At 37.8% G+C, this 23,521-nt stretch overlaps 2 protein-coding genes across 19 annotated transcripts in view; one reads left to right on the top strand and one right to left on the bottom strand.

Annotated features, from left to right (window-relative positions):
- The window catches only part of AP5M1 (adaptor related protein complex 5 subunit mu 1), a 57,924-nt gene extending 52,369 nt beyond the window's left edge, over positions 1-5,555 (bottom strand). For 16 of the 17 annotated variants that reach the window (XR_004818064.2, XR_004818065.2, XR_007412363.1 and 13 more), the window contains exon 1: positions 5,080-5,555. Coding sequence is in view for 11 of the 17 variants with exons in the window: in XM_025443213.3 (XP_025298998.1) it covers positions 5,080-5,153 (74 nt within the window). In the remaining 6 variants the exon portion in view is untranslated. The remainder of the gene's footprint in view (positions 1-5,079) is intronic. The other variant, XM_035719910.2, reaches the window with a different exon arrangement.
- Positions 5,556-5,593: 38 nt separating this feature from the next.
- EXOC5 (exocyst complex component 5) overlaps positions 5,594-23,521 on the top strand; it is a 58,766-nt gene continuing 40,838 nt past the window's right edge. For both annotated transcript variants that reach the window (XM_025443211.3, XM_049113214.1), the window contains exon 1: positions 5,594-5,853. In XM_025443211.3, coding sequence (XP_025298996.3) covers positions 5,827-5,853 — 27 coding nt within the window. In that variant the 5' untranslated portion in view covers positions 5,594-5,826. The remainder of the gene's footprint in view (positions 5,854-23,521) is intronic.

Below are 23,521 nucleotides of genomic sequence, written 5' to 3'. Positions count from 1 at the left end.
CCAACTAAGCCACCTAGGAGCCTGAAAATAACTCAATTTAGTTAATTTTTTAAATAAGTGGAGCACATCATTAAAATTCAAAATTCTCGTTTCTTGGCTGCTCAGGTTCCTGCTTGGTAAGCCAGCAATGTATATTTGGACACATTTTAGGTGTCTAGAAATACTTTTTTTTTCCTGATTGCATCTTAGTAGAGCAGAATCAAAAGAAATGGTTCAATTTAACCTGCCATAATTTTGGATTCACTAGTTGAGATGATACAAATGTAAAAGAAATAATTTATTCTACTCAACTAATACTGAATAACAAATACTCTTGAGTCTTCTTGCTAACTCCTTAAAATGTAAGAACATTTTAATAATAAAACTATTTATCTCTATGGCCCTGATATTGCGAGGTTATAAAAATAATGTAATCTGAATAATCCTTTACATGTCCTAGACTGAACAGTAAATTACTAATATAACTTTTGAGGAAAAAGACTAGGAGATGCTTTTACTCATGCACAAAATGTTAGTCACATTTTCTTAGTTTAAAATAACTTCTGTGTAAGTCATCTAACTTCCCTAAGTCTGTTTTCTTACTGTAAAATAAAAGGGTATCTAAAGAATATATCAGAAATTGTCTTCAAGGATCAAAAAAACCACACCTGGCCAAAATAATTTTTTTTTCATTACAACCCCTAATAAGATATTGATGTTTACTAATAATTTTTAAAAAGAAAAATAGGAATGTATTCAAAGTTATATTAGTGAACCTCACTCATATTCTGATGTACTTGCTCAGCTGAGAAAGGAAAAGAATCAGCTAGCCCTTTACTAATGACTTAGCAGCTGAATGCTATTTCTTTCCCTGGGTCTTTGGATAAGAAGAGTTGAGAACTTTGGACTAAACTCTAGCCCACTGTCTTACCCTTTGGTTATCTAGACAATAATTAAAGTCTTTCTAAAGTGTAAGAATCTCAATGTTGGATGTAAAGATAAGAAGTTTACATGTGACTGTATATAATACCTTGATATATGCTCAATAAATATTGTTGGATGATTCAACGTATCATTTCAGATTTATTCTAGACCTTTTCTAAAACAGGACTCAAACCTTGGCCCTACAATTATGGGGTAAAATAACTTAAGTCATACTTCAGCTGATACTATTACTATATATCTAGACAGCAAACTTCTAAATCAAAATCTAGACAAAGTTTTGTTTTGGAAAATGTAGTTACATGCAGGAAAGATCATCTGTTTTTAAAAATCTTAAATGAGGGGATCCCTGGGTGGCTCAGACATTTAGCGCCTGCCTTTGGCCCAAGGCGTGATGTGATCCTGCAGTCCCGGGATCGAGTCCCACGTCGGGCTCCCGGCATGGAGCCTGCTTCTCCCTCTGCCTGTGTCTCTGCCTATCTCTCTCTATCATGAATAAATAAATAAAATCTTTAAAAAAATAAAAATAAAATAAAAATCTTAAATGAGGGCCATTAGTCTTTGGCATATATGTGGATAATATGCCAAAGTATACATGTACTAAAGTATACTTTAGTACTTACACCAGGCCCAAGAGGTCAGAAAACGGAAAATAATAAAACATAACTAATTTCTTTAATGATTCAGAATCAGTAAGTGACAATAAGTTATCTGAACATAACTTGCTGCCTCCCAGAGATGCTGAAAAGCTCACCCAAACCTATCTGAATTCTTCTGAAATCTCCTGGGTACAATGAGAAAAAAAAAATCTGAAAACAACCCTAAGTTCTTCCAGGAACTTATTTTTTTATTTTATTTTATTAAATCTATTTATTCATGAGAGACACAGAGAGAGAGAGGCACAGACACAGGCAGAGGGAGGAGCAGGCTCCATGCAGGGAGCCTGACAGGGGACTCGATCCCGGGGCTCCAAGATCACACCCTGGGCTGAAGGCGGCGCTAAACCGCTGAGCCACCAGGGCTGCCCCCAGGAACTTATTTTTATAAGTAGTAAAAGAAAATCTCATCTCCAAAAGATATTAAGGTAAGTTACAAAGCCACAGATACAAATACAGTATGGTACTGACCCAAGAACAGGCAAATAAAATCGAACTGAAACAGACCAGCATTTGTGAGAGAGACATAATCAACCATCAATAGTCCCCGAAGTCAATGAAAAAAATACATATACTGAAAAAATGCATTAATCATACAGGAAAACTGGCCTATACTGATAACGGGAGAGCTTGGTTCTTATCTCACAGAGTAGAAGAATGAATTTCCAGACTACAGAGAGAAAGCAAAGACAAAGAAATTTATTAAGCAGAAATAACAGAGAAAGCACTCAAAAGGCAGAGGAGTCTACACAGAGTTGCCACTTGAGGGCTTGTATGGTCTTTTTATAGAAAGCTGCCCAGGGAACTTGGTAAATTTCTTGTCAATATAGGGTCGATTTGTAAATATAGATCTATATTTAGAACAAGTGTGGTGGACTTCTAACAAGATTTTTTTCTGGTAAATATCATGAGTACAAATAAGGTGTTCCCTTCTTTCTGGTTAGTATTTCCTCCATATCTATGCCTGAGATTTCTCTGATTACTTAGTAGCCATTAAAGGGGATACTCCCTAACATTTTAGAGCTAGGGAGCCAGGTTTTTCTGTTTTTACTGTCTTATCTGTTTCCTTGGGATGGGTAGGAGCCACCCTGGGACCTTTTCCTTATCTTTCCTGGTCTAGCTCCAAGTGCCCCTAACTAGTTCCTACAACAATACTATAGAGGAAAATATAATGGCATGCCTTTATTAGCACCACATCTGGAGATGGATTAAAGACCTAAACATGACAGATAAAATGATAAAGTTAAAAGAAGATAACGTAAGATAGCCTTGGGAAATAAGGGTAGAGTATGACTTCAACAAAAACCCCAAAGTACTAACTACTTTGTAGTAAAATCTGGTTTGTTTAACCAAGGTACATAAAGTTGAAAATGACAAAATAAGAGAAAATATCTGTAGTAGCTAAAAATGACAGATGTCTAGTTTCAAGAATATACAATGAATACACAATACACAATGAATTAATTTTCAGGAGAAAAATAACATGAAAACAGACAAAAAGCAACTCTCAAAGATAAAATGGACAAGGATATGTACAAGCAATCCAAAGAGTTTACAATTATTGCTACCCAGAGAAATACAAAAGGCTAACAAGCATTGCTACAGAGAAATGCAAATGAAAATAAGATATCCTTTATAGCAATATTGACAAAAAATGGAATAAAGGTCAGGAAAGAATGGATATAGGAACCTTTGCTCACTGCTAATGAGAAGAGTATCGACTGGAGAAGCTATTCTCAAGAGCTAGTTATTTGGCAATATTTAGTTAAAATCAGCATAGATAGGGTATTTGGTGCATCACTATTCTGAAGGCTGAGTCGGAGGCAACCTGGCGTATCATCACCAGGGTAAAAGGAAAACAGGTAAAAACATGGAGAATGTAAACCATGGAATACAACAGAGCAATGGCCTAGATCTGCACCGTCCAAAAAAGGAGCCACACGTGACTATTTAAACAAATTAAAATTAAACAAGATTGAGTTCCTGTTATAATAGCCACATTTCAAAATCAAAATAGCTACAGGTGGCTAGTGGCTACAATTGTAAACAGCAAAGATTTGTAACATTTCTCATGTCCATCATTGCAGAAAATTCTATTGAACAGTGCTGCTCTGGATGAACACAAAGTAACATGGATGTTTCTTAAAAATAGTGCTGAGAAGTCTGGCAAATATAAGAAAAGAAAATGAAGTTTGTAGCACATACTTAATTGCGTAATTTGAAAAACGCACAGACACACAAATAAAGGGACAGCAACAAACAAAGAGTTACCTGTGAGGAGGAAGAGAAAGGCAAAAAGAAAAATACTCAAAGGACTCTGTAAGTACCTTGGATAAACCAATGGGGCTCCTGAACCATACTAAAAGATAGTATTAAATTCCTTCCTTGAGCTACAATAATAACAAAGTAAGCCAGGTATGCTGGGAGAAACGGTAAACTTTAATTCTGATAACCTCAGTAACAAAAAATGTTTAGGTTGTGAAGAGGAAATCTTCCATATCCACACTGTCAACCAGTTTCATTCAAAATCACACTCCTCTTTATCTGCCTTTATCTCAATACAGAGCTATCCCTCCTCCCTACAGAGCTTTAGTCAGGGAAGAATAAATATGTTGGCAAGAAAGAACTGTCAATAGCCACTAAGAATAAAAGGTGATACAGATTACAGAACTGCCACTTGCATTTCATAATGAGTTATAATTCTCATCCCAGAACAATTTTGAAAGAATTTGCGGCAAATTCTAAGAGTGGAGCCAGATCAGCAGCTTACACCATTCTAAGAAAAAGTGAATACGATTTAGTTTTTTGTACTTTTCTGATTTCCTTCAACAATTAGCAGTTTCAAAGTAACCCATCTGGAAGTTCCTAACAATGAAAACACAATACGAAAATGACGGGTCTTTCACTGCTCAGCAAAAATTTTCTGGAAGAATGAGCTAAAAAAAAAAAAAAGTCCTTGAATGATCTTTATTAACGAAAGTATAAAAATTTGAAACATGTTTAGTGCGCAGTAAGTTTCCTTCTCTTCCTTTGGTCATCTCTAACCTCCATTACTGAGCAGGTGGAGTTAATTAAAGGCGCCTGGGTGGCTCAGTCCATTACGGGTTTTGCCTTCCGCTCAGGTCATGATCCCAGCCGGGGTCCTGGGATCCAGACCCGCGACTTGGGGGCCTCTGCTCAGCAGAGCGCCTGATTCTCCCTCGCCCTCTGCCTGCCGCCTCCCCTGCTTGTGCTCGCGCTCTGTCAAATAAAGAAATAAAAAACATATATTTTTAAAAAGGTAGTAATACTAACACTGAAAAGCACATGATGCTTAGTATGTGTCAAACATCAACTCATTTAATTCTCACAACACTATCAAGTAGCAGTGCTAAGATCTCCGTGTAACAGATGAAAGAGGTTAGGTAACTTGCCCAAAGTGGCGGACAAAGACACCCCCGAAGCCACAGTGCATCAAACACCCATCCGATCCATCACCCCTGAGAATTCAAACTGCTTTTACCTGGAGAATCTGACGGTGCCGCCAAGTGGAGCTCCCGGCTCGTGGCTTATAAGCCACACTGCCCGCTGGGCCATGATAAGCCCCTAAAGCATCAACTCCTCTCCAAGGTGGCCACGGAGGAAAGGCGCAGGCCGGCTTTCTCAGACGGGCGCCTACCGGAAGATCCTAGGCTCACCCAAGCTGTGCCACCTTCTGGCCCGCCACAGACAGGCGGGGCTCAGCAGAGACGCAGGCTCGTTCAGGTGAAGTGACTCAAACCTCCGAGGCCCTCCTGTCAACACATGCCACAAAAGTCCTGTGAATCCTCACCCAGAATCTCCAGAGGCATTCCTCCTCAGCAACTCCGGTCCTTTCTTCCTCTAAGGCCCACTTCCGGGACGGTGGCCCGCAAGGGTCAGGGTTCCTCGCCCGCCCCCGCCACCAGTCTCTCTGCAGTTCGCCGGCTGCTGGATTCCCTCCTCGGCCCCTCCCGACAGCCAACAGGGCGCGCAGCTCCACTTCCGGCGTACGAGGCGGTGACAATGGGAGCGGCGCGGGCGGCGCCGGGAGGCAGCTGACAGGCGTCTGCGGCTTCGCTTCATGGCCGCCCTCCCGCCCCGCCTGGGCTCTGTGGGGAGTCGGGGAGCCCGCGGCGGCCCGGAGCCAGGGCTGACGAGCCGAGCGGGGACCTGTGCGCGGCGCCGCTGAGGCGCAGCATGTGAAGAGGAGACGGCTTCCAGCGCGAGGCGAGCTTCTCAGCCGGCCGGGATGGCTACGACGGCCGAGCTCTTCGAGGTGAGACCCTGCGGCTCTTCGGGGAGTGGCAGGCCCCGGGCGCGGGCAGCGAGGTGGGCGGGCGGAGGAGCGGCCGCGGCCCGGGGAGGAAAGGTGCGGCGGGCGGGGGGTGGGGTGGCGGCTCCGGTGGCGGCTCCGGTGGCGGCGCGGGCGGAGCGTGAAGGGGGGGAGGGGCGGCGGGGGGCACTCGGGTGGGGAGGTGGGCAGGGCGCCGAGGCTGGAGTCCGCGGGGAGGAGGGGGGCCTCGGAGGTTCAGGGGTTGGAAGGTGGACTCAGAATGAGAGAAGTGGGAAGGGCTGACTCAGGGCGCGGAGCGAGGAGCCGGCAGCCCCAGGTGGGGCGAGCCCCGGTCTCGTCGCTTGGATCTTCGCGCAATATTCTGAGGGGGCCACCTGAGACTGGGACGACTATTGAGTAATTAAAATCATTTTCTTGCTAAACGTGACAAGTGGCACTCAGGTGCCTGCCAGTTTCCCCTTACATTCAAATAAGCTGAAGTGTTTTGTTTTTTTTTTTAGGACAATAAAGGCCTACTTCAGTCTTCAGACTGAAGGGGGAGGTGAAACTGGTTAATTAACATTTTTGTTCGGGTCTCCGGGAATTTAAATGCATTTTAAGACCCACGTCACTGCAAGCTATAAAGAATCCTTAGCGCCTGAGACAATGAGCATTCTAATGTGTTTTCCTTGAGCGTTTTTCACTCTCTCCAACTTAAAATTTAACTTAGCGAAATTCCATGTAAGACGAAGCTGTGGCGATTGAGATAAATAGAACAGGAAAATTCTGCTTGGACCACCAGACAATGAAATATGAAGGGTCTCTTCTTGTGAAAGAAATGAAAACAGAAACGTGAAGAAAAAGAAAGCAAAGGCCCTTTTTGTGTGTGCTTTTGTGTTTCAAATTGAGTAACAAAAAGGCTAAGTAATAATTGAGAAGAGTACGGTTGACAACTGAGAATTTCTCCACAAGTGAAAATTGGATTCTTTTTCTGCTTAAGAGTCAGCAGGTTTTTTGGCTTAAAATTTGAATGTCACGGTTTTTGCAACAATTGGGAACTTTTCATTTGTTACTTAGATTTTGGGTTCCTGTCAGTTCTTGGGTAGATAATGCTTTTTTGGGGAGGAATTTCATATACTATTGCTATAACAACTAATACATAATAATTTTTGAGTGAAGGATTATAATTACAAGAAAGAATTCGGAAATATTAATTGTATGTTCTCAGGTATGTTGGAGGTGTATTGTATTAGCTTGCCTAATTCCAAAATTGTGCCATCTCTTTATTGATTGATACAGGAGCAGGGAGACATTCTTTTGTTAAAAGCTGTGACTGTGTGTTCCTGAGCAAGATACTAAGTAGTTCTATAGTTCCTTGTTTTATCTTTCACATCTTATAAAGGTAGAAACCGGTTTATGAAGTTGCAATCTTTAATTTACTAAATGAAATGTGTGGCCAGCTATTAATAGAAAACTATCATTTTCTTATATGGTTCCCAAGGCATTAACTTGTGACTTAATGAATCCTGCTTGACATTCCCCTTGTGTCTCCAAGCATATTATGTCTTTTTTTCTTTAATGGTTGGCCACGAGTCACCTAATTTAATTGAAAATATATATGATTTCTGCTCTCCTTACCCCTAGGATAAAAAGGAAGAGATAGAAAAATGCAAACAAATATATTTCTTGAGAAATATATATATACACACACACACATATATATATATTTGCTTTCTAGTGTTACACTATTTAGTGAAGTAGGTGAACCATATTAGGGTTTAACCTGAGTGACTCGTTATGTATAGCTGGAAATACTCACTTAACTGATCAGTGATGGCATAGGCATACTAGTCCTGTGGCCAAAGGGTTCATAGGGTAGCCTTAAACATGCTTATAGATCCTAATTCATGTGACCTTTTTTGTAGCTTCATCAAAATTAAAAGCATATTACAATAAAAGTTACAATTAAATGTAAATAGTTACAATTAAGAAATGTAATTATCTTTTCAGCCTACAGGACTATTCTTGGATAAGTTTTCATCCCTAAGTGAAAAGTTGGTCTCTTTGCTTTAGAGTGAGGAGGAAAACAAAAAACATAACTTCATTCAGTCATCGCTGCCATTTCCTGTTGCTACTACCATAGGATCCAGATTGTAGGACATGTCAGGAAGTGTCTTTTTCTCTTCCCTTTTTTAGTCACAGCTGGAGAACTGTAGGAAACAGAGGTCAGGATGTACTCAGGATATTTTGTGTTTATACATCCTGATTTTAATGCACTGCTGAGTTGAATTCTGCTTTCATTTCCACATGGAAGAAGAGGTTAAATTAATACAAAATTATGCTTTGAGTCCATGAAGTTTCATAACTGTTAAATCTATTTCTTTAAAAATCTTATTGTTGAATCTATGAGACTTCCTTTTATAATGTAAACACACTCATACAACAAAATCAAACTCCAAGATATTTCTTCATTTGGCAGAAATGATTTAATAACAGATGATGCAGTTATTTTAATCGTATATATCCCGGAGATTGACCAGAATACCTTCAGAGTTTCAACCCTCGATGACAAATTTTCTGAAAGTTTCTATCCCCCGTGTTTCTAAATTATTATCTCAGGGTGGACATTGTAAACAGGCATTCCTGTGTGGTTTAGATTATGTTCCTTACATATAAAATTATGTTCTCCGCATATAAAAAGTGGCTGGGGTAATAAATTCTTCTGTTGTCACAGATATTTGTCTCTTTACTGCACGACTAAGGACATTATACTTCTCTCTCACTTGATATTTTTCTCTCCTGTCATTCTTGAAGTCTTCTTTTTGGGCAGGCTGCCTTTATGGTAGAGTTCTTTGTTAACCAGGGTCAATTACCCATTCATTCAACAAATATTTGTTGAGTACCTATTAAGTTCAAAATAAGGTGCCAAGATTAATGAGGCTGCGTGTCTCAAAGGCATGCCATAGAATAAGTAATCCTATGAGATGTGCTACAAAAAAACCAATATGGTTTAGAGACTAAATAATTTTTGGAAGTGGGCATTGTTTGTTTTGTTAGAGAGTTAAAACATACCTTAGTATATTAAAGTTTCTGAGAAGTGTATTTCCCAAACTAGTTGACCATGAGACTTCTATTTTCAACTGCTTAATTTAGTGAATTCCATGGAACATATTTTGGACAATGTTGAGTTACATATAGAACCTGCCCTTACTATTAAATATGGGGAGAGTAAAGATACATAACTGTGTACACTTGAAATAAAATTATAGCACTTTATCTTTGACACTTTATATGAGTTGAGAGGATGGAAAAAATTATGTCTAGAAGTGGGAAGGATTAGGAGGTGGTATTTGAATGATATATAAAGGATCTTAAGATTTGAGTTAGTGCAAGTGGGTGGAGGGACTTTCTAATAAAGCAGACATTAAAATCTAAGACATAAAAGGAGGTAAGTATAGATCCTTGAAGCAAGGGAAGAGTTCCACTTTGGTTGGAGTACAACATGCATGAAGAAGAGGAATGGCATGAAAGGTAAATTGGGGTTTAATTGTGGAGATCCTAAATACCAGGATTAGGAATTTGAGTATTTTCTTTCCTGTAATTATAGGCACTTTGATAATTGTATTTGAGGTCAGATAATTTGACTATGGTAACAATGGGTGTTTGGCTTCCAGATTAGAATTTAAATAGCCAAGAACACATTTTTGCACACAAATATATTTATATTTCTTAGATTTTCAAACTAAGTTACGGAAGTATTTAAACAGTTACTGAAAAAAAAGAGTGCTATTGTTCAATTAACTAGCTAAATATATATGAACAAACATGAAATCTACAAGTAAGGACCATCCTTTTACTTTCTAGTTTCTGAAAGGCTACTTGTTTTAGCCATATTAGCTGTTAGATAATTGTGTGTGGAACCTGGCTACCAATTAATTAATATTCATGTATTTGAGAAAATATGTTCATTCACCCAACATTTATTGAGTACTAGGATAGAAGTCATCTCGAGTACTGGAGTTAAAAGATGGATTAAGTTAAAAATCTGGTTGGAAGAACGAAAGGAAAAGAACTCTGTTCTCTCAGCACTCTACCACTAGTCTCAGTACTTCATTTCTGACACCAAGGGTGTGGGGATTTTACCTACAACATTTCAGTTAAGTTTTCCAGCAGACACTGTCTGAGTGTTCTACAATTCAATTCAATTCTGACACTGTCTATCTGGAGTTAGCATCAGATCCCACAAGTTAAGGGCTCAGTACAAGAAGTATACCCACACTTCAGATACCAGTTGCAGTCCAGGTTGTCACCTGTGCTTCTGACAAACTAGCTATAAGTTAGAGTTCTCATGACCCCTTCCTTAGGTTCAATAATTTGCTTGAACAGCTCACAAAACTCAGGCAGTTTACTAATTAGATTACTGGTTTATTATAGTGGATATGACTCAGGAGCAACCAGATGGAAGAGATGTCAAGGGCAAAGTATGAGGGGAAAGAGTGTAGCACTTACAAGCCTTTCCTCAGTGCGTCACCCTCCCAGCATCTTGATCTATTCAGCAACCTGGAAGCTTTCTGAACCCCACGGGGTTCAGGGAATTTTTTTTTTTTTTTATGGAGGCTTCGTCAAATAGAAATAATCAGTTATTAACTGAGTTAATCCAGGAGTAGAGGGACTTCTGATTATGCTTGATCTTTCTGGTGACCAGCCCCCATCCAGGAGCCTTGTTGCTTTAGTAGAACAAAGGACACTTTGATACCTAGGAAATTACGATATAGGAGCTCCATGTAAAATGTTCTATCAAACCACATCACTTAGGAAATTACAAGAGTTTTAGGAGTTCTGTGTCAGGAACCAGTGTCAAAGACCAAATAGTAGAATAAAAGATGTTCCTAGTACATTTATCACTTAGGAAAAAACAAAGGTTTTAGGAGTTGAGTACAAAGACTAAAATATATTTTTCTTAAAATATACATTTCTTACTATGGTTTCATAAGGAGATATATGTTAACAGATGATACAGTGTAATACGAGTACTGAAGCTCTTTGTGGGATAATTAGGAAAGTTTTCATAAAGTAATGACGTATAAATTGGTTATTGATGGATGAGTAGAAACTTTTCAAGCAGAAGGATGTTCCAAGACAGAGACAGAAGTGACTAATTTTTAAGGTGAGGTGGTCAGGAAATACTGAGAAGAGATAGGGCCTTAAAAAAAAAAAGAAGAAGAGATAGGGCCTATGTAAGCATGTTGTAGGCATGTGGAGTGGTGGCTGAAAGCAAGGCATTGGGACCACAGAGATCGTCTGGGAGAATCTTTGAGAGACTTACAGTAATGCTTATGGGGGCTGACATGACTTTTTTTGGGGGGGAGGGAGGAGTGGAGAGGCAAATAATTTTAATGTTGCTATGATCTTCAGTGGGGAAGAGATTGTTAGTTGGGAAAATATGGGCATACCCTACCTGGCATAGTTCTTGTCATTTGGTAGGTAGTACAGAATTGTCTATTGATTGATTAATCTAGGCAGGTAAAATTCTGACCTAATTCAGTGGGAACAGAAAAGACAGGAAATTTGGGAAGACATTTTTAAGAAGGATCTAAAGAATTTGGTTACTGAGGAGTTAATTCCAAATTTATAAAGTTGGGAAAGTAGGTGGTGATTCAGTAACTATGACAGAGAAAATAGGAAGGACCCTTTCAGGGGAAAGAAATAATGTTTTCATGTTTTAAAAACTATATTTTAAATTTTTAGTAAGACATCCTGGTGATAAAGTTGAGAAGGCAGTTGGAAATATGAATTAGTAACTCAGGAAAAGACCACAGCTAAAGATAGAAATTATCATGGGAATTGTCATCCTTTGTGGGTGCAGTTTAAGACTGGGAATATGGATGACATCTCTTAAACTTTGTCCCTTACTATTTTGTAATCTTTGAGAAGTTACCTAACCTTTTTGTACCTACTTTTTATCTGTAAAATGGGGATAGTAACTACCTACCTTAAAGGGTTGCTTTGAAGATTAAATGAGTGGATAAAATTAAAACTGCTTAGGAGAATGCTATTAGAGTAGTAACTTTTTAAAGTTAATATTCATAAGTGGATTGAGAAGAGGACTAGATTGAGAATAGGTCAGGGAGAAAAAGCCTTCCAAGGAGACTATAGGAAATAATCCTGGAGGGAGGAGAGATTACAATTGGAGAGAATTACAAAAAGGCGCTATGGAAGGTTGTGTTTTTCCAGGATGACCACAGATCTGATATCCTCTAATGTGATACTGACACTCTTCCCATAAAGAGATAGGGTCCACGCTCCCTTCTTAAATTTAGGACTATAACTATTAAAAGTACAGCTTATGTGATTTCCAAGGTTAGGTCATAAAAGCGACATGCTTCACCTTTTGGTTCCCCCTCTTAGAATCCAGCACTATGCTCCATAGCCCATTGGGAGAATCAAGGCTTTCTGCTGACTGAACTCCCAGCCTAAATTAACATCAACTTGTTAGCTTGAAAGTAGTTCTTTTTGTTCCAAGTTGAACTGTTTCAGCAAATGTGACATGGAACAGAGAGGAGATTTCTACACATCCAAATAGCAGATTTGTAAACAAAGTAATCATCATTGTTATTTTAATCCACTAATGTATTGGAGTGGTTGTTATATAGCAGTAGATGATTGCAACAGGGGCTGATCAACTCCTTATCTACACCAATATTTAGTTGGCTTCTACCACTCTCAGAGTGGTGCAGGTAGAGCAAGATGCTTAAAGAGTAATGGGTTTACATTTAAGTATTTTGTGTTCTGAATTCTCTGGTCAAACCAACCTGGTAGTGAACTTTTGAAATGAACAAATCTTTAAGTTGAAGATTATTGACTGTGCGTGTATAATTAGTGTAAAATACTGAGTCCCTGGTGTGCTCAGGAGTTGAGTGGTATGTAGTTTAAAAGTTTATGTATATTTTAAAAATGTGTGCTAACTTTTCTGATGCTACTTTCTTTCCTTACAATTGAAATATGAAAATAGTGTTAACAGAATGTAGTTAATTATATCATATATATACATTTTTGGTTACTAAGGATATAATTAATCAAAAAAGTGAATGATTCTGGGGTGCCTAGGTGGCTCAGTCAATTGAGTATCCAACTCTTGATTTCAACTTGGGGGTGGCAGGCTATGTGCTCAGCAGGAAGTCTGCTTGGGATTCTTGCCCCCCCCCCCCACCTCACGTTCTCTCTAACATGAATGAATTTTTAATAAAATTTTTTTTAAAGTAAACAATTCCTTGAATCCATTTGCTTAATTTTATCCCAGAGGTATTTATTAGATGTGTGTAAAAAAATTTTAATGTGTAAATTTGTAAATATATTTAATTTGATTTGAAATGCTAATGTAAGATTTTGTTAGATACTTTAGGTGATAATTTTCATGATCTTTTGTATAATTTTAAGAAAGAAAAATTTCTGATTAGAATACTGGTTTAATATTTTGACAAGACTTAAATGTCATTGCTTTAGCTACGTATAAAAATGAGATGAAGGGACTAGAGTAAGTTGTTATTTAATGACCATTGTAGCTGTAAAATTTTTTTTTAAGATTTTATTTATTTTAGAGCGGGAAAGAGAGTGTGAGTAGGTGGAGGAGCAGAGGGAGAGGAACAAGCCGACTCTGCCAGGCTGAGCACAGAGCCTGAAGTAGAGCTTGATCCCAAGACCCTGAGATGAGTCAGACGCTTAACCTACTGAGCCACCAAGGCACCCTAGTTGCCCCTGGGCAACTTTCAAACTAATTCTGTGATTCTCTTGACTGGTATAAATATCCAGTATTTCACTGTCAAATACTACTTTGCTGTCAGAAGTGAGATGTTCTAAAGAGATTTTTGCATGAGAGAATCTAAAATACTTCATAAAATTCTAAAATACCACCATTTAATCATCTTCAAAACAATCCTAATATGATTAATTGGTTAATTTTATGATAGTTTAAAGAGCTGGCATCCCCTTCAAGATTGAATGTTAAAATCGACTTTAAAAAAGTAAAACTATTCATCTCATAGTGTTGCAGGTGATTTTCAAACTTACTTTTGCCAAGTTTACCTTAGTTGTATTTAAATGTCCTAATGTGCTTTATCTTCTTACCTTTCCACTTTGCCAGCCTGACACAAAATGAAAATATTTGTAGTGCTTTAAATACTCAGTAAATGTAATTCGTCTATTTAATCCCCCTTAAAACACATAGTTTCATGAAAACCAAATCAAATGAGGTTATAAAGGAGAGGCTAAATGTAATAAAACTCACTTAATTCCAGTGCCAAAATTGCATAAGTTTCGTATTTGGTTTTCATTAAAATTTTGAATTTTCCAGAATTGAGAATGCCAGGTCTTTATTTTTGGAGACGGGGTGGTGGTGGTAGTACTCCCTTTTTGGTTTTGGATATATGGATCAAGGCTTGATTTTCAAGATCCTCTGCAGGGGATTTGGTCATGGCCCCAACTAGCAAGTGTTTGACTTCTTATTGTGGTGCTCAACATTATTTTGCTGACTACAGTTGGAAAGCAAGGGAAATGTATGACAGACACTGCCTTTGGTTTCAATTTAAGTGTGGAAAAGAGTAAAACCTAACAAAAGTTATTATAAGACAATAAATGACAATAATATATTCTGTGTTGAGATTTGAATTTTTAAGCTTTGTAGGGGCTTAAGAGTGAAGAAATCAGTATAGGTCATGTAGGGAAGAAACTCATCAAGGAGGAAATAGGAATTGAGCTGGGCTTTGAGTAAATATATAAAGGTGCTCAGATTGTTAAAAGAGAAAGAGTATCCTTGTGGGATGAGTTACCTGGCTATAGGTAAAGAACCAGAAGTAGCATAGATGTGAAGAGAAGAGTCGGATAGTGAAGAGAAGAGTCGGATAGGCTGATGGTAGTGTGGCTATTCATTTTGGGAGTAAAAAAAAAAAAAAAAAATGGATAGATAGTGTAAGATAAGAACCTTAAAGGATAGATGTAAGGTTATGAACTTGATAGTTTAGAAATTGCATAAGGAAGTTTCTGACTAAAAAGCAGTGTTTTAAAGATGAGTTTGGCAGTGGTATGCACAGTAAATTTAAGAAAAATACTTTAGGTAGTATTTGAACCTATGGGTTAGTTGGTTTAATAGGACACAAATACTTCTTTCTGAAATCCTCTGAGTCTTATTTTATTTTATTTTATTTTATTTTATTTTATTTTATTTTATTTTATTTTATTTTATGTAGGCTAGGGGAAAATACTAGTTTTATTGAGCTTATGGGTGGTTGTAACACATTTCATTGGATCTATTTTTGGGAAAGATGCCATAAGAAAATATAAAGGTTTAGTTTTCTCAAAGAGACAGTGTTAAATTAGGGATGTATGTTTCTGGTCAAGGGCTTAATGTCTTAACTTTTAATAGAAATGACCACAAACCCCATGTTTTCCTTACAATCAGTAGCATTTGTAAAAAAAACCAAAAAAAACAAAAAAACAAAACCCAAAACGAAATCAGTTTAACAGACCAATACAATAATCAATTATGTAAAATTGAACTTAATATGGTATTTTAGTCTATAGTGCATATTTCTGAGGTTTTTGTTTTGTTGGAGCAATTTTTGCTTCTGATTACTATAGTAAAATAGAAGGTTAAGGATATAACTTTGTCAGGTTTGTGAAATTCTAAGATTTGGAGTAGAATTGTTCACAGGTATCTTTGAGAATCCTTTGGGGTGGCTTGGTCATTTGGAAGTCTTAAAATCTGTTAATTTGGCTATTTTTCTTATTGTAAATGCCTTTGCAGCAAGGGTAAGTTTTAGCAAATTATTGGGATTTATTTAGTTTTATAAGCAGAAAGAGTTTTGTTTTGCTTTTTTGGAACTTTCATTCCATTGAGAGCAGTAGCTGATGCATCTTAAACTCTTTTGATAATTTGATTACCTTTGAAGATAAAACCTGCACTTTGCTTCCAGGACACTGTTCTCTCCTGATTTTTCTTCCTCCTCCTCCTACTGGTCCCTCCTGCTTTGCCTCTTTTGTTCAGTCCTTTTCCTCCATCTATCTGAATGTTATTGACGTGCTCTTCTTCCTAGATGTCTTCTAGTTCTCAGATTTTAAATAACTCTAAAATTATATCTAGCTCTAGTTTCTTCCCTGTAATACAAACTTATTTTTCTGATTTTATACTCTACATTTTCAGTTAACTGCGCATCTAATCTAATAGGTATTCACAACACATCATATGCAAAACAGAAATTGTTTCCTCACTCCCTCTTTCCATTTCTTTCTAGTCTTGGTAAATAACACCTCCCACCATTCACACAGTTGTTCAGGCTGCAATCTTCCATGAGTAATCATGATTTCCTTTTTAAATTTCTTCCCACATCCAATCCAGCAATTTGTATGAATACATCCTTTAAAATGTGATGACCCTGATCATTCCTTAGCACCTCCATCAGTATCATTTTCGTCTGAGCCATTATCATTATCTCTTGACTATTGCAGTGTTGCAGGTTGAGTTCTCTGAAAAGCAGACTTTAAGACTGAGTTTAGTGTGGAGAATATTTACTAGGAGGGACCCTTGGGATGAGTATCTGTGAAGGGGCAGGGTAAGGATGCATGATTGAACCTATGGAGGAATAGAGTTACAGTGCTGACCCATTGACAGTGTTGTTGGCCCTAGTAGGGAGTTCTGGAACAAAAATGAACTGTCAGAGTTGTCCTGCTTTGGACCAAAAGTGGTTAGGCCTTTATATCCCTGTCTTAAGTATTGCTAGACCACACTGGGAAAGGTATAACATTGAGTGAGTTGGTTCTCTGCAGCTGAGATGATCCCAGAGAATACTGCCAGCTGAAGGCTCTCTGATAGGACAGCACTGCTGGGGGCTAGAACAAATCCCTTCTTGAAGGGAGGTCTGGATAATATATCACTGTGTCCACCCCAGACTACCCATGTGCCACTAGACTCCACTTTTTCATATACATTTGGAGCAGCTCCTCTGGCATTCCAGTTGGGAGAAAAATTAGAAGGTTGGTAGGATAAACTATGGCTCCCACTGTTGTGGCTGGTTTCAGGTTACAACTGATACTATTCTGTTTCCCTTCTCTGCTCTCCATTCTAATACCCCCTTACCTTCAGCTAATGCCTCTGCTACTCTTGGTGACTTGACTGGTTACCATACCCTTCTTAGGCCAGAGTTGCTATGCTTGTCTGTGTACTTTCAGAATTGTCAAAGGAATACCAAGAGATCTCCATGAAGAGATCTATGTGTCACAAATATTATTCCTGCACCTATTATATAATAGCAGCCCTGCCTCCTGATGAGAATCAGTTGCCCTCTGCCAAAGATGGTCACTCCTGTTCTTGCCTTTATCTGCTGGATATAAGCAGCCAAAGTGCCCAGGCAGCATTTGTAGCTATAGTTTAATAGGGCTCTTATTATATTCCCAAGTAAAGTGATTTTTTGCCTTTGGAGACCAAGACCTCTAACTCTAGACCCCAGAATTGTAGGAATAGCAAGTACAAATTGAGAGTCCGTATAAGCAGGACCACTTAGGCTTTTATGCTTTGTTCTCGGACTCATGTTTTTCTTGTGGGAATACAGCATCATATAAAGGTTTTAAATTCTGAATATATACTGCATTTTGGAGAATAGTGGTCCATCTTTATAGTTACTGTCTCTGAACTGGCACTTCAGCTGTGCCTCCAGTAGGCTGTTCCATTGCCCTATCAGACTGCTAGCTTCTGGGTGGTGTGGTTTGCAATATGACTAGTGGAACCATGGTCACCTCCTTTGCTGTAAAATGAGTCTTTTGGTTTCAGGTGGGATCCAATGCCACAGAAACACTCCTGAGGAGAGGCATACCCAACTCAAATGTTTCTATTCTTGTCAGAATGAATTACTTGTCTAGAATGGAAAGGAACTAATGTAACCAACTTACCACCACATGGTTGATTAGTCTACTTGAAGGATGTGGCTGTTTCAGGGGCTTAGAGTTGGTCTCTATCATTGTTAGGCTAGATACTCAGCTTTGACAGTAAGGATCAGCTTTTGTAAGTAGGACCTCATGCTGTTGGGGCCGTGTTGTCTCTGTACTGTATTCTTTTGTTCATGTCCTCAGTATGCTAATGCTGGGCAAAGGCTGTCTGATGTCAACTGGCTGTCATTTTGTCTGCTTGGTGGTTTGATTCTTCTTCCATGGTAGATAATCCTGTTGTGGGGTTAACATATGATACAAAGATCTTCACACTCTGTGCCCGCTTACATGTATCTCCACATGCCTCTCCGATTCCTCCATCAGTCTTCTAATATATTTCTTCTCGTAGCCAGGCCCTTTACCATTGTCTATAAGTCTACATATGTATCCTAACCTAAGATCTGTTCTCTGTCCGCCTAAAATAATGACCAGGTGTATTTCCCAAAGTCTTGCCTTTTGAGAGAATTTTTTTTCTTCCCACCGAATTTCAGGGTCACATCAGTGAGATTTTAATTGCAGCTGCTGTACATTTATATTGGTAACCACATGCCTAGCCAATTCTCCACAAGCCAGGCTCAGACTTTTTCCTTCTCCATCAGCTGATTGTAGAAGATCCCCCATAAGGTTATACATGTTAATTGAAAGAGGGATGCTAGCACAATAATGGTAGAAGACATGGGAGTTTGGGCTTCGGCTTATGTAGTTTATTTTCTAGTTCTGTTCCTACTTAATTCAGGTTTATCAGAATCAAGCATGATTATTATTAGTTCCTCAATACACTTGACATAATAACTTGATGAGTCTATTTGAACCCACCGCGTGCTGTATAGTTCTGGATACATCCTCTGTGATTAGGTATCCTGTCTACCAGGTCCAGTAGCACACTGGGAATTATTTCTCAAAAGATCTATAATTCTCTGCTATAGATGACATGGTCCTGCTTTATTATCCAGTGATTTGTGTTGTGATTATCCTGCTGGGGCTTGCCACAACTCTACTTGACATTGTTTCCCAATACTGATACCTTTAATACTTTAGTAAACATTGATTCCTTTAATACTATAGGGTCTGTGAAGTTGTATGCCCCAGATAGCAGGGTTGGTTGTTTGGCCCCTGTTTGTGCAGAGAGCCCTTTCCTGCTTTTGTGTCACTTGTTGTATATGCCAGAGCATGTGTGCTCTGCATCCAGAACCTGGAAAGGTCTATCAGGTGGTGTGTCTTTCTTTGTGATGGAAGATGCAAGGTACAATAATTGTCCTTTACTTTGGGTGAGATGTCCTGGCATGCCCCTGACTACCTTAAAATTTTACTGGTTCAGTGTGCCCTTGAATCTTTGTATAGTATATAAAAGTCTCTTAAGAAGATGTATCTTGCCAAGACCCCTCCAATAGTGTCAGTTACGTATGATGGGTCTGTAAGATGTTCTGCAGAATGTTCACATTGTACAGATCATGTTTAATAGAGATAGGGGAGTTCACAGAGTCTTGAAGCAAAACTGCAAATGTATACCATTGTCAGTTCAATGTGACTGAACTGTCTGATCCTCTTATTTAATAGGAGTAGAAAATAATGTATTTGCCAAACCATTGGCCATGTACCATAAGGCTGGGAGATACTACATCTGGCATAACAGATGTAATAGGCTATTTTTTGGTTGATTTTTGAGATAATCGCCTTCTAGGATTTGTCTGATTTCTGTAAGACCCAGACTAATGAATCAAATGAGAAAATTATGGGAATGTCACCACAGCATTCTTTAGATAAGGGGTTGGCAACCTTATAGCCCATGAGATAGATACCTGTTTTTAAAGTTTTATTGATATACTGCTGTGCCTATTTGTTTACTTATTGTCTATGGCTGCATTTGTACTATGACTACAGAGTGGAATGGTTGTAAGAAAGACTATAAGGCATATAGGCCTAAAATACTTACTCTCTGGCTCTTTAAGAAAAAAAAATAGCTGATCCTTGTTTTAGAGCTTTAAGAGTTGTACTGAATTTTGTCATTCCACTTGGTTTACAACATTGAGTAAGGGCAATTTCAGAACCTTCTTGAACTTCCCCACTATAAAGCTCTTACTATAAAGGACCCAATTTGGAAGTTACATCAGCCAACAGATGTGTCTATTGCTACTACATATTTGTAGACTGGGGAAGTGGCCAGTAGTTGGGCTAATGGTCCCATTGGATCTTGGCTAGCAATCTGTTTATTACTTGGTTCCCATATGTCCTCACTGTCTTGAGTCCATGATGCTTAAAGTCAGTCAAGTTATCAGTATCAGCTAGGACCTTGTATACAACAGACCTCAAAATGTTTGCCTGTTCCCATTTCCCCAGTGTACAGTTAGTTACTCAAGTATATGGTCATAGATAGCTATTTTGGGAAGGAAGAGTAGAATCATTATTGCATATATTTGCTAGCATGTTGCAGAGTTCTTCCTTCTGGCCCTTTCTTCAATTAATAGCTGGAAGTATATAATGATACATCCCTACAGGACCTTGATGCAAGCTCTGGACTCTGACTACCTCTTCTGTGCCTCATCTACAACTATTCTCCCCTTTGCTCACTCTGCTTTAGTGAATTTGGACTTTTGGCATTTTCACATACTGTTTGTTCTCTGTACTTGGAGCATTCCTTTCCTACATGGCTTACTCCTTAACTGCATTCAGGTCTTTGTTCAACATTTATTTTCTTAGAGAGGCCTTGCCTGATCACTTTTACCAAAATAACTATAATCAATCATTCTATCCTTTTTAGTTTTCTTCATAGTTCTTATTTACCGTGAATCTGTTCATTTGTCTGTCACTCCCTTTCCTGACATCCATAGGGGTAGAGATTTTTCTCCTGCCTTGTTTACTGCTATTTCATATAATGGCAACATGTAGTAAATTCTTCATGAATATTTCTTGAATGAAGGAATATTGTATTTTGAGAAAATTGAAATATTTCAAATGAAAAAATGCATATTTTTTACCATGTTAATATTTGTTGATGTATAAATTTTTGGACATATCATTTAGTAAAATTAGCATATTGAAATTGATGAACACTATAAATTTCAATGAAATTTAGTTGAAAATTGCAACTACTGAATAATAATGAAATTAATAACATATGAGAACTACGATTATTAAGTATGCATATGTAAAAGTTAAGGGAAAGGAACATGATTACTTAGTAAAGTTATTTAATAAGAATATTGTGGACTTTTGGAAGAGCTGACTACTTCCTAAATTAATTTAGCTTCTTTTTTTAAAAAAATTTTTATTTATTTATTCATGGAGAGACACAAAAAGGCAGAGACAAAGGCAGAGGGAGGGAGAAGCAGGCTCCCTGCAAGCCCAATGCAGGACTCGATCCTGGTTACCCAGGATCAGGCCCTGAGCCAAAGGACGACGCTCAACCACTGAGCCACCCAGGCATCCCAGTTCAGTTTCTTTTAAAGAAAAAGCTCTGGATTTTACCAGAAGTGAAAATTCGGACCTCTGAAGTTAGATAAATCTGTGTGACTTTGGATTAAAGTCAGATTTAGTTAAATTTCTGAGTAGCTCATTTTCTAAAGTTTTAAGTAGCTCTAAACATAAATTCCTTTCTCTTGAGTCAAAATTCCCAATTTATATATGCAAGTCAAGAATTGGTAGACATCAACTTTTGTCTTGACAGAAAGTGAGTAGAGAGAGATATGATTATCTAAATGATGATATGCTTACAAAATGAGTTAATTACATTTCAGAGGTCTAAAACTTTTTTTGTGGGATATCTAATTCATTCTTAGGATTTAATTCTCAAACATGTCAGTGCATAGATAAATGATTTTTTAATAGCTGGCAATCTTGTTTATTTACTGTGCCTTCATCCTATCAGATAGCTTTCCTATAACGGAAATTTTACAAGAGAAACCAGATTAATATGACTGCTATTTTTCAGTTATTCGACCACGATAAAAGAGACTTTTATAGGTAAAATGTAGTCTTTAAGATTTTTTTAATACCTATGTATATTATTTTGTGTTCTTCTTGAGGTTTACTTTCTTTTTTTTTTAGCAACTAGTGATATTAATAGTCATAAAGGCTACATGGTTTTCTTATATGAACAGTTTGAAAGTTGATCTTGGATCCTATGTATATAGAAAGGCATGTGACAGTGTATCAGTTGTCTGATAAAATTATTGGTTTTCATTATTGGTGGGTCTTTTGATTAGAATGTTTATAAATAGAAGTTTTAAAAGTCATGGTCAGTGATGTTCATGTACCTTCATCTGATAGTTTTCACCTTTTTAGCTTCACCTGTTATGCTTATCATCTAACTTTAGGTACAGGGAACTACTTGTAGTTTCCTATAGGTGACATTCAGTTTTACATAGCAGTCGAACAGAACGATTTAAATCTCAGCTCAGCTTCTGTTATCTTGGGTAAGTAATTCTCCTAATCTTAGTGTCCTCATCATAAAGTGGGGATAAAATAGGCCCTCCCTTATAGGTCTTATGAAGAGAGTAGTAAATGAGAGAATGCCTGTAAAGTGTTTATGTGAGCTGTTATATTTGTTGGTACATATTCCTATTTTTATTATGATGGTTACTCATAGTCTGACTGAAATTCATCCTCTCATTCCTTCTCTCACATGAGACTGGTGAAGCATTCTCTCAAGTATCAGTGTGATGATGAAGATAATGATAAAAAAGAATAAGGTTATTATCTATTGGCCTTAATTATCACCTCTCGTTCCTCCAGATGAGGTTCTTGTGAACCAGCCCATCTTACTTCTGAGTTTCTGTAATAGGTTAAGTTCTATCTTCTCTTTCCCTAATGGTCTAGAAAAATATTTGTTCCATTATTGCCTGGCTGATTTTTCTTCTTTCTTCTGGTCTCATAAGTGACCTAGCATAAGTGTTAGGTCCTCAGAAAGTTTGCCTGATGTAATGCCTGCTTCTTTGCAGTCTTTTATCTCTTACTGTCTTCCATTATCTCTGTTCCTGTTGTATAGTGTTAGATCTAAGACTTTTCCTTCCCTCATATTTATTACAATTGTAACTAATGTCTGTAATTGTTTAATGTTGGCATCCTTACATAGAAGACCGTTTCTCTGAGGCCTTGCAGGAACCCTGTCTGTTGACTTGACATCTATATTCTTAGTGCCTACCACTGTGCCCAGAACATAGCAGTTGCTCAGCAAAATTTGCCGAAAAAATACCCATTTCTATTGCACAGCTACCTGTAGAGGTAACATCTTAGCAGTGTTAATATTAAAATTTGCGTAAATTCTTAATTTTACTTATCAGATACAACTGCATTCTTTATAATTTTTCCTCTGTTAAGCTGTGAGTTTCTTGAGGTTGCAGTTTTCTAGTATATCTTTTTAATCCAGAGCCTATCAGAATGTTTGGCACTGGAAATTTTATTGTTCAGTGAATGTTTATCAATGAAAATATGTTTTTAAAATATGATTAACAAATGGAAAATTTTGCAGATAATAAGAATTCAAACTGGAATCACCACCATGCTACTAGTTTAAGTAACACACTAAGTGGGAGGCAATATTTGATAGCCATTTGCAGTAAAGAAGGTAATATGAAAAATACGTAAATTAGTGTGTGTATTCTAAAAAGTTCATTGTCAGCTAATGGTGAATATTTGGAAATTTAGTTTCTTGATTGGGTCTTCTAATAGTCTTTTTTTCATAATTAATGCTTTTTCCTGA

This window comes from Canis lupus, chromosome 8, assembly GCF_003254725.2.
Source record: "Canis lupus dingo isolate Sandy chromosome 8, ASM325472v2, whole genome shotgun sequence".
In the NCBI taxonomy this organism is placed as follows: domain Eukaryota; kingdom Metazoa; phylum Chordata; class Mammalia; order Carnivora; family Canidae; genus Canis; species Canis lupus.
Note: the sequence above shows the minus strand (reverse complement) of the source record. Positions and strands in the feature narration are given on the sequence as shown.